Source organism: Mus pahari, chromosome 11, assembly GCF_900095145.1.
Source record: "Mus pahari chromosome 11, PAHARI_EIJ_v1.1, whole genome shotgun sequence".
NCBI classification, from domain to species: Eukaryota; Metazoa; Chordata; class Mammalia; order Rodentia; family Muridae; genus Mus; species Mus pahari.
Genome location: NC_034600.1, coordinates 55,404,756 through 55,416,427, shown reverse-complemented (window position 1 = coordinate 55,416,427; position 11,672 = coordinate 55,404,756). Strand labels below are relative to the sequence as shown.

Below are 11,672 nucleotides of genomic sequence, written 5' to 3'. Positions count from 1 at the left end.
GCCCAATCAGATTCCTCATATTGGAGTTTTCAACTGTAAGACAGGGGCATGTCTCACCTTGTGTTTTGAGTAACTTTATACAAGTTGAGAGGGCGGCAGGAAGCATTCTCTCTATTCTTAATTGTATTCGTGATCCTTCCAAGAAATTTCAGTTATGTTCCCAATGCTAAAGGGGGTGTGTGTGCTACAACAGTTGCGTGAGCAGGCAAAAGAACACCCTCTGACGTCCCCTGAAGGGGGGGGGGGCAACCTAAAATAAAGTGAGGTAATTAAACGTGGCCTTGGAGAAGTCTCCCAGACGTTCTAATCCGGACTTCCAGCGTCCATGTGTGTGCGCGCTTTAGTTTTCGATTCTCCCGGGTCCTGATTTTTGCGTTTCTAATAAACGTGGTCTACGGAGCAAAACAAAGCCATAAAGCATGCTTCTGTTGTGCCAAGATTAATCAATATTCCGGGGAGCTCGGGCTCCCCCCTCCTCCTGCTGTTTTCATTTTCCCACTCCCCCTTTCCCCAGCACAGGCTCCTCCTCTTTTCTTAAGTTGCCTGATAGTAAGTGGCGGTTTCAGAGCACATGCATGTTGTCAGGGCCAGCCTGCCCCGCCGCTCGCTGAGCTGGTTACTCCGAGCTACCTGCTGGGGAATTCACCTCCACGTAGCCCGGGGTGTCTTCCACCCGTCCCAGAGTCAGAAAAGGTAAGCGCAGCGTCCTGTAGCCCGCGGGGCTCAGTTTCGCGTCCCACTTTTCTGTTTGCTGAGCGCCGGAGTAAAGCTAGCCATATTGGTAGGTAAGGTCCTGCTCCGACCGAGAGCAGCCAGCGTGTGCTAACTATGCAAGCCCAGTCCTCTCTGGGTTTGAAATTAAGTCGTTCAGGGTTGGGGGTGGGGGAGTAGACGGACGTTCGAGATCTAGAATAAAAATCAAGATTGAACTGGTGTACTTTAAGGGGAACTGGCGGGTTAAGGACATCAGAATTATTAGTTTAAAAAAAATCTGGACTCTCCTCTCTTTACTCCCCTCTTTAAACTTTTAATCTAGTGTAAAATATTAAATACACTGCAGGTCTTACTATCAATGACCTCAACCTACAATTTTATTAAAAAGTCAAAACTATTAAGTCTTTTTTTTTTTTTTTTTTCTTTTTGCACCCTTGGATTTACCGAAAGCCTGCGAGTTGCAGCTACCTCCCCCACAGACGCACACGCTGGCTCCGACTCTGCCAGATACACACATCCACAGGCGCAGCTGATCATCGCCAAAGACTAGGAATTAGGATTCATGCACAGCGGCAGGAGGAAGCCCATGATTGCCAGCAAGGAGAATGGTTTAGGCGTTTGTATTTGAATAACCTAAGAGCACTTTATAAAGAAACCAGAAACCACACGCTGTAATGTTTGGAATGAAAACTGGCTTCTCTCCTCCTCTATCCCCCAAATCCTAAATTTCAAAATACGGAGACAGCAGTGAAGGTCTCCTCCGAAGACTCGCGTGGCTCGCGGGTTTGCCATGAACACAGATGGTGCTTCATGCTCCTACTGTTAACGATATGAAAATGGATTGTGATTTTAGATCATTTATAGATATGCCCAGGGCAATGTGCTAACTTCACGGGAAAAGGCTCATTTGCATTTCTACTGTCACCTGGGCACTTGTGTTCTTTTTTATGGTCGTATTTACAAGTTAATGGGCTCATGTTTCTTTCTTAATGAAGTAAATAAATAAAACCAAAAACTCACACTACATATGCCAATGGCTACATGTCAGTATCTCAGTTTTCTCTGTTCTTTCTTTCTTTCTTTCTTTCTTTCTTTCTTTCTTTCTTTCTTTCTTTCTTGACATATATCTTTAACCACATACAAGACATGAGTTCTCAAGTGGAATTTTTCTGTCTGTTTAGTTTAACCGGGCACTTAATGAGTGTGTGGGTTGTGTGAGGCACTTGGCTAGGCTCTGAGGACAGAGTGGGAATGTGGCTGCTTGGTCTCATCCAACCCTGAAGAACCCCTTACTCATTGAGGGGATAGAGCAAACTGGGAAAGGAACACAACTTTTTGCTCTATTCTAACTGTGCGTTAATTTTGCACACATAGTCCAGTAAAATGCACACAACCTGGCCTGCTCCCAAAGCTCTTCCGTCTTTTAATTCTCGTGCAGTTAACTCATCGGCTGCCATCCTGTGAGCAGGTCCCGATTGCTCAGCCCAGGAGGCTGTAACTTTTTTCTTTCCTTTCTATTCCGCTCTAGTTGTCCTCTCTAACACCAAAGAGGAGATTTCCCTTTCTGGGGACAAGTGCAAGACACAGACGCGCAAGGACGTGATAAAATTCCTAGAAAGATAAAATATGACCAAAAGCAACGGAGAAGAGCCCAGGATGGGGGGCAGGATGGAGAGATTCCAGCAAGGGGTACGCAAGCGGACGCTTCTGGCCAAGAAGAAAGTTCAGAACCTCACAAAGGACGATGTGAAGAGTTACCTGTTTCGGAATGCCTTTGTCCTGCTCACGGTCACCGCTGTCATTGTGGGTGAGTCATTTGACCTCAGCCAAAATTACAAAAGCTTGTATCCTGTTTCTGTAGGATGCGTGAATGCCCCAGAGTGTTATCAGATAGACGGACTGATTGTAGATATTCAAACTGATCGTTCAGGATCTCCTCTGCATTTGAAGAAGTTGGCTTTTCTTTCTGTTTTGTTTGTTTGTTTTGTTTTTCCCCTCTCCAGAAACAAACAAACAAGCAAACAGAAAACCCATTTGTTGGGAGCTAAACACATGGCAACCAGAAAGAACTGTTGGTAAGCCTCGTGCACATCCATTGATTGTGTACAGAAATGAGATAACCGTTCTCCCGTGCCTTTTGAGGATAAGAGAATGATAATTGGATCACTAGGTAGGCTAGACTTGACCTAATGTTATCATTATACAGTGCCACTGCTACTTAAAACTGATTTATCCAAGAGGCCCAAGATGAATCATGGGCCTCTGATAATAATTATATCCTTAGTATGGTTTGAAACTAAGTATCGATGCTTAAAAATGGAAGTCAAATCTGTCCTGTGTTTGAACGCTCTCATGCAGCGACTCGGGAAGGTAAACTGGGAGATGGCAAACACAGGTCTCTTTCATTCATTGCCTCATGGAGCCTGCCATAGCTAGCTACATCATTTCTAAAATATTTCAGTCCCGTACTAATTTAGCATGGTTAACGGTAACCTATATTAATCAAACTTTTGCTTGCTTGGTTTACGGCTATTTGAAATTTTAGTTTATTACTTAACGGACAGCACATATCTTGCCTTAAAATACAGATAAAAAAAAAAAAAACCAACCTAAGTATCTGAAATTTTTGATCCAACCACTGTAGGCATCCTTAGGCTAGAAACATAGAAACTAATAATAAGTTCTAAAATAAAATTTCTACCAACTTGCTTCCAAAAGGCATTCATGTAAAATTTTAATCACTCTAAGATATCCATAAATTTTAAAGAATTAATGACTTCATAAAAAAAAATTAAGAAATTTGTATGCCAGGTGTGGTGGCACACGCCTTTAATCCCAGCACTCGGGAAGCAGAGGCAGGCGGATTTCTGAGTTCAAGGCCAGCCTGGTCTACAGAGTGAGTTCCAGGACAGCCAGGGCTATATAGAGAAACCCTGTCTCGAAAAACCAAAACCAAAAAAAAAAAAAAAAGAAAGAAAAGAAACTTGTATAACATATAGATATAACTTTGTCAGAAACTTGACTTTATGGGTGACAAAGAGAAACACAGCAGGAGAGGAAAGTGTGCCATACGCTTTAGATTTATCCCATTTTAACAGCTCTGGCCCTTTTTAGTCATTGTTCATTAATGAGTTTCCGATTCATTGTAGAAAAAACGCAAAGGTGACATGTCCTGATTAAGCCAGAGAAAATAATCGCTTTCTTTAGTAGGTTCCCAGCTTTGAATGCATTCTAGGAAAAGGAGTTTTAACACTGTCGCTTTTCCTGGGAGTCAATGCAAGCTGCCACGTTCTTGCCTCATTTTATGCAGAGTCACCACTGTTTTCCAGCCTAGCGATAGCATAATCCTCACAGGGTTTGACATAAGACTACCTTCTCCAAGGGTTTCGTGTGCTCCCACTTGTGATGGTGGGTATGACACTACAGACGCCCTTGTTTTATGGATGGAACCGCTCACAAAGGGATCGAGCAGCTTGCCCAGAGTCTCTATGCTGGAGAAGAGAAGCCACCTCAGTCTGGTGCCAAACGCTGGTCTTCTAACAGAAGAGCCATCTTGCTCTTGTCCTGCTGATTACTGACTTGGATGAGAAATGTTAAGAAGGGGAATGTCCTGTGGTGTGGAGGCCAGCCAGCAGGGCATCACTGCTGATGCAGCTCTTCAGCATCAGCATGCTACCATTAACTGACAGTTAAACTCAAGGGAAAGAGCAAGCTCGTTCTTCTACAATTAGGGCTCACCTCACACCCGTTTAGTACATACCCATTTGCTTTGCATTAGTACTCTTTGCATGGAGCTCAGTATGTTTGCAAAAGGCACAATCAGCTATTCAAAATGGTGCTCTAAACACCCAAAGAGCTCATTCTGTAAGACAGGAATATGAAAGAATAGAGGAATGGAAAAATACAGTATGGGGAGGGAAGTTGGATTAATTGAGAAGGAAGTTGCTAAATACAGAGACCCAGCAGCGCTCCTCACGAGAAGAAAACGCCAGGAATTGAGGGTCTGTTTTCTCTGGTGCTCTCACTTCCTAGCCCAGTGGGGCCTTTCCTCAGACTTGTGAGAACTGCACTCAAAGTTGGCAGAGCTGGAGCCGATAAGTTGGCTGGATGCCCTCATGGTTGGCTTTACTAATGGAAACTGAGGGGTTAGAAGCAGTAAGAAGAAGAACACAAAGAGACACAAAGAAGAGCTCATTGACAGTCAGAGAGACCACTGAGTTTACACCAAAGGGCCTGAATGGCAAACAGACAACTTATAAGCAAACAGATTTAGAGAAAAGGAAGATGCCTTTTGTTATCTATTGGTGTGTCTTCCACTGAGGGCCCAGCGGAAACAAAGGCTCCACTTGTGACTGGAGTCCATGTCTACATTAGCCCTTAACTAAACAATGGGGGAGGAATATGTCTGGATGTCAATTCTTTATTTGAACTTAAATGGGTGAAGGAGTCAAGACAGATGCTACCAAGAGAAGAAGAAGAAGAAGAAGAAGAAGAAGAAGAAGAAGAAGAAGAAGAAGAAGAAGAAGAAGAAGAAGAAGAAGAAGAAGAAGAAGAAGAANAGAAGAAGAAGAAGAAGAAGAAGAAGAAGAAGAAGAAGAAGAAGAAGAAGAAGAAGAAGAAGAAGAAGAAGAAGAAGAAGAAGAAGAAGAAGAATTTATTTTCCCCCAAATGTGATTGTGAATCATAGATAACAGTTTCCAAATTCAAATTCTTAGGCATGGTCAGCACTCAGGGAAAGGTGCTCAAAAGTTTGTCCAATTCATTTTGTGTTGTGTTCTTTCTTTTTCTTTTTCTTTTTTCAGATAAGGTGAATATGCATTTAGTGTGGCAATAGAAACTAGACAAGAATACTGTAGTCTAGGGGTAGAGATGCATGACTCCATGAGCCTAGAATAAAGCAGAGAGTTGGACTGATTTCAGCATCGTGTCCTCTACAAGTACAGACGTGCAGTCAGGCCCCATTTCTAAGCAGTGGCAAACTGTGAATTTGTTCTGCTGTGACAAAACCTCGAGTAACTAGGGAAAGTGGTCAGCAAGTTAGAAGATGGTAGCAAACTCCAAGTCCATTTGGAAGGGTTCGTGAGGAAAGCCTCAGACAGCATGTGTCTTCCTGGTTACTGCAAACGTTTGATAAGAAAGGGCTAAGCACTAAGCAGAGGGCTGGCTGTCTCCCTCCCGCTAGAAAACACTTTCTCATTCCCAACTCCGGCTGATTATGTTAGAGTGACCTCACATCTTGCTGAAAGGAAAGGAGAAGTTCTGTCTTGTTGAAGACACAGGATGTGTCCCTGTCAGGAGAATGTGTTTTCTCCACGAAATAACCAGGAATGGGGGGGGGGGGTCATGAGATCAACAGCAAGGGATGGGAATCTGAACACAGCAAGACCCAGACCTACACAGCACCTGATGTCTTACCTTGTGGGGTTCCCACTGCTGGCATCTTGTCTTACTGATGGTCTTGCTGCTGGTACACACACAAGGCAAGTTAGCATCCTTTACCCGAGTTTGAAAGCAGTTGACTTCCCAGAAAATAAAATATATTAGCTACATTTTAATATATCATTTCATCACCTTCTCTAACTTCTTCTGGCAATAAACTTAAGTAGACTAAAATTCAGTGTAATCCAATAACATCTCAAGAAAGTGGCCGTGTGGATGCCTTTTGGGATAGGAGATGGGTGCCTGGGAGTTAGGCGGAGGGATATTACTTTCCTCTGATTTCATTTCTGTAGAGTTTGAATTTTCTATCTCCTTTTATATACTATCAACTGTTGCCTTCTGTCTATTAAAATAATAAGTTAAAGTACTTATATAAAAACTCAATGTTATTCACCAATTTCACAACTACTGAAGGCTGTATATTTGTTCCTGTGCTTTGCAGTGAGTTTCTGTGACCTCAGGTAGTTTCCTGGGAGAGACGGATAAAAAGCAAGATGGAAAAGAAATACACAAGAGCCGAAGGTTGTAACAGAGAAGTTTGTAATCTGAACCTTTACAATAAGATAATATCCACACTTTGTTATAGTAGATACTCTTTGTCTACTGGTACCCCAGAGGTCTCTATTTTCTCATAGGTTTGGGTGCCCTAAATATGCCTTATTAATGATAAGTGAATCTGTGCTTTTGATAAAGAATATACCTGGACTCCTACAACAGTTGTATTTTTCTATATATGTATAATCCTAAGCAAAGTATTTCATTTCTTTGAGGCTTAGTCTCTTCACCCTTTATCAAAATATCAGTCACCTCTTGTGCTGGGTACTACACACTGTTCTCTATTAACTTTGCTTGAACCTTTAACCAATAACCCAGAGAGGGAAGCACCTTTATCCTTCTTGTTCTGAAGATGAGGAAACTAAAGCACAGACACTTTGTCAGTGTTGATGCATATTGAGGAGGATTCTAGGCAGACATAGTGACACATAGTATTCAGGATTCTAGAGCCAAAGGATTGTGTGAACCCAAGAATCAGAGTGAGAGTCCATTGCACACACACATACACACACACACACACTCACACACACCACTCTAGCTCCAGCTTCATACTGGTATTCACACTCTGCATGCTGATCCCATCCTCACTCACCCTTGCTTTGCCATCCCTTACCTAAAGACCTGGGTGGAGCCCTCCAGGTGAGAAATGAGGAGGAGGGGCTGAGATCCTTAGAAAGGGCACTCATGAGACGTGATGACTAAATGAACAAGGACGGTGGCCCAACTCTTATATGACCAGGTGGTTGAATTTCCAGGCTAGCATACAAGAAAAAGATCCAGGAATAGGAGTGTGTTCCAATATTGAACGAGCTGTTTGGAATCCCATTGAGTCTGAGACAGAATGTACCTACTGTGAATAGACCGTGGACGGGGTTCACTGCCCTAAACACTCAGGGTGTGTTGCTAGCACATTGTAGAGGATAGAGATGGGATGGCTTTGGATTATGGGAGTCATCGTCCTACATATGCTCAGCCTTTCATGAAACTGCTCCAGTTGGCTGGGCTTGCCAAATAGATTAAGCCACGGGGATATAGTATAGTTCGCTATCAGCTGGGGGGCTGAGGAGAACGTCAAGTGAGACCACACTGGTCACCTGCTTGAGCCGTGGAGCGGGCACAGTCTGACCCCCCCCCCCCCCGCTGATGTCCCTCTGCCTCCTGAAGCCCCTGGCAGGAGGCATCTCCCCACAGGCTGAACAACCAGAATCCAGAGAATAGCAGACAACTTTTTAGGTTCCATGGTTTCTTCAACATCTCTGGAAGATGAGAACAGAACTTCAGAGAGCTGGGAGGAATGATAACTGTGACAAGCCCTCCCTGGGGTGTGACCAAAGATGTCCGTGCTGCTGCTCATCATAGACTTCTGAGGGGGGGTGGGGGGAGAGGAAGTCATTTCCTTGCCTTGGAGAATCAGCACAGGGGTTGGGAGTAAGGACTGAGTCTATCTCCCTTCCCCCTCCCCCCCCCAACACACACACACACACACACACACATATACACTCAGAAGCAGACCTTCAGAAAGGTTATCAGAGCTGAGGGGGGGGGCAAATATCTGGCACACATGCCAACTAAAGTGCTCCAGGGAGCACCTTACTATCTCTGCACAGATACAGTAGATAAAGACACAGGCGGTCCTGTGCAGAATAAAAGGGATCAGAGCTCTGGCTTCTGAAATCGGACAACCTAGGTTTATAGACCAGTTGCTTGACCCAAGCCTTTGTTTTGTTACATACTAAAAACTTTCTGCCTCACACAAGCCATGAAACCAAAGTGAATCCCTAGTACATACAAAGGCCTATGTTCTGCTTACTCGTGGCCATGGAGAGATCCATATATTATACCGTTTTGGTGGGGTTTGTGGGCTAGAAAAAGCCAGCTCCAGGGATTTAGGAGAAGCAGGCGTGGGGATGAGAGAAGATACTTAACCTGGTTTAGGCTCGAGAGGTGGGGTTCGTGTTTCCTTGGTTGGAGAAGAGCACCAAGGGAGTTGTAGGAAAAGGCCTGATAGTTTGTAAAGGGCTTTGAGAGGCGGAAATAAAAGCCACAGCGTGATACAATCGCTATCCGACCCTTTCTGACTTGACCTCTTGAGCCGGGAGAATCCCCAGGCAGCCATGATCAGAGCACAGAGTACCCAGCACCAGACAGATGACTCTCTCAGGAGAGGGGGGAGTTTCTGGGAACAGTGTTTTGTTAAATGTAATATACTCAAGAGTTTGGGGTTTTCTTCATGCTACTTGAGGCCTATAGGAGATCTCTCTCCTCTCCCCTCTCTCCCCCCCTCCCCCTCCCCCTCCACTCTCTTACTTTTCTCCAGTATTTTTGTGTCCCCCCACTCATCAGAGTTGGGGGCTGCAGGAGCAGCAGAGGCGGGGGGGGGGGAGAGGAATGCGACTGCTTCCCAAGAGAGTTGGTCAGGTTGTTTTGAAGCAGACTGAAGACTTGATGTTCTTAGATCATCTCTGGGTTTTTTGTTTTTTTTTTTTTGGTTTTTCAAGACAGGGTTTCTCTGTGTAGCCCTGGCTGTCCTGGAACTCACTCTGTAGACCAGGCTGGCCTCGGACTCAGAAATCCACCCGCCTCTGCCTCCCAAGTGCTGGGATTAAAGGCGTGCGCCACCACGCCCGGCTAGCTCTGGGTTTTATTTGCTATGTTTTTCCCGTTGTTAATCCAGACAGAGAGAAAAACCGAGCAAGCCATTTCTAATTTTTCTTTTCGAATGGGCAATCAAATTGTTCAGAACAATTGCCCACTGTCATAATGCCTTCCATTTTCACGAGGCTACAGTTTATGAAGTGTGTACTCTCTGCCGCCGTGTAAGCCACAGCCAGCCTACCAGCCTCCTGGTTGTGTAGCTTTCTGGAGTGTAGCTGAGAAGCACTGAGCATCTTAAGGTCTTGGTTACAGCCCCTGTTCTCTACACAACTCTATTCAATTGATGATTGAATACCAATCTCTTGACCTGAGAGCTCCTCACCACTCAAGTTTGAACTAATGCCCGCTTTTAACCTCTACGTTACAAGCGCACTTTACCTTTCTCTAAATTGACAGGATGTATGGAACAGTGTTTATTTCCATGCCCACACTGACCATGGCAGGACCCTTTTCCTGGGCCTGATGATCTCCTACTCCTTTGAGCCAATTTCTCCAAAGAAACAAACCTTATCTCCTTGTGACTCTTAAAAAGGTCATTGTGGATCTGGCCATGTGTCTGATGGTAGGTGTTCTCTATCCAGGGTTCAAGGACATGGGGGGAGCATACTGCAAAAGCCATTTTCATCCCCGTGTCAAGGATCAGGGATGGAACATAGGGAGTCTTTGTTTTCGTGCTCATACAAACGAGACTGTAAGGGGCCCACATTGTGCAGGGATTCAAGCCGTGTTTAGGCACCATCTTTTCCAGGTGCCACACTCTAGGTGTGAGAATACGCTGTATTTATAGAGTAGTAGGATGCAATGCTCATCAGGTATTTGATCTGGCAGCCAGGATGCTTTGTTACTGCCAGGAGATGAGGGAACTCACAAAGCATTCCAGGGCACCAAGCTGAGCCATTAATGCTCATTAAGTCTAAGCATTAAGAGTTTTATGTCAAGGTTCAGGGCAATCAAAACTGCCCACAGCCCCTTTCCTAGGCCAAGTGTCGTCCCACCCCCAAGAACAATCATTCTTCTTCAAACACAGTTGCTTGGGTCAAGGAAGTGAGTGCATGGAGTCCGTCAGTAGATTTATACAGCAAAAAGTGCCTTCCTGATTTGAGGCTAGAAAGCCACATACTGTAAAATGTCATGTTTAGCTCCTGAAGTTCTGAAAAAAGTTCAATATTGTAAAGGACCATTCACATATTGAAGAATAAGAGAGCGACTCAAGCACCTTTCTGATGTTACAAAAGGAGGATAAAAGGCCAAATAAGGATGAGACAGGTACACTATAGACAGAGGCAGGGCGGGAAGACACTCCTCCCTCTTTTCTTGTGTAGTGTATCAAAGCACTGAAAGTAAAATTAGAAGCAGCAAATCGAGAAGCGCAATCCAGTTTCAGAGAAGTAACTCCATTTTCCTTCTCCCCAACAGACTTCTTAGGTTCTCCTGCTTAGGCGTCCACCAACCGCTGCCCTTCCCAGACAGAGGACAGGGACTGTCCTTCTGAGAGAAAGGTCATCAGGGCTTAGTTAGTGAGAGGTCCTTGTAAGAAGAGGCTCTGAGCATCCCTCCCTCATGAGGGTAGAGATGAGCCATTCCCGCCCTCCTCACTCAGAAAGGGGGACCGGAAGTTGCTCACCTTGCATCCCTTATAAGGATGCACCCATCATTAGGGCAAGAAGGAAAAACCCCAGGGGTCCTGTGACTGACAAGCTTGCTGGTTCAATTCATTCAGCTCATTGATGAACTTGAGAGTAAAGGCAGCAAGAGTCTATTAAGAGACTGCCTGAGACTTAAGGCGACTTTTGTTGTTGTCAATTCATCTTTGCTTTCCTAGGTTTTCATTTTAAGTATAAGGAAAATGAAACAATACTGTCAAAAAAAAAAAAAAAAAACCCTCCTATGACTTTACTCAGTAAAACTCCTACTATGTTATCAGTTCCACGGCCACCGTGCTTCTCATGGGGCGCTGGGTGACAGAGAGCAAGCACCCTGCCTTGGCTGCAGGAGGTACTGTGTTTTCAGTTGCTTGGGGTACCGCGATTCTAAGGGCTACGTGGTTGAGTCAGTACACGCACCAGCGACGACAATTATATTCAGAGTTCTAGATTCAGTTCCTGATCGACGAAAAAAGAGCTGTTGGTCACTCTCTGAGGAAAGCCATTTTCCCTCTACTGGTTCAGACTAAGGAAAGTCTTCAGTGAAGCGGTTTAAGGCAGAGGCAGGCGGATTTCCGAGTTCGAGGCCAGCCTGGTCTACAGAGTGAGTTCCAGGACAGCCAGGGCTACACAGAGAAACCCTGTCTCGAAAAACTAAAAAAAAAA

General features: G+C 44.7%; 1 protein-coding gene across 1 annotated transcript in view; it reads left to right on the top strand.

The window, feature by feature from the left end:
* The first annotated feature begins 531 nt into the window (after positions 1-531).
* Slc1a3 (solute carrier family 1 member 3) overlaps positions 532-11,672 on the top strand; it is a 76,800-nt gene continuing 65,659 nt past the window's right edge. Inside the window, exons 1-2 of the mRNA XM_021208184.2 lie at positions 532-693; positions 2,243-2,521. Coding sequence (XP_021063843.1) covers positions 2,341-2,521 — 181 coding nt within the window. The 5' untranslated portion in view covers positions 532-693; positions 2,243-2,340. The remainder of the gene's footprint in view (positions 694-2,242; positions 2,522-11,672) is intronic.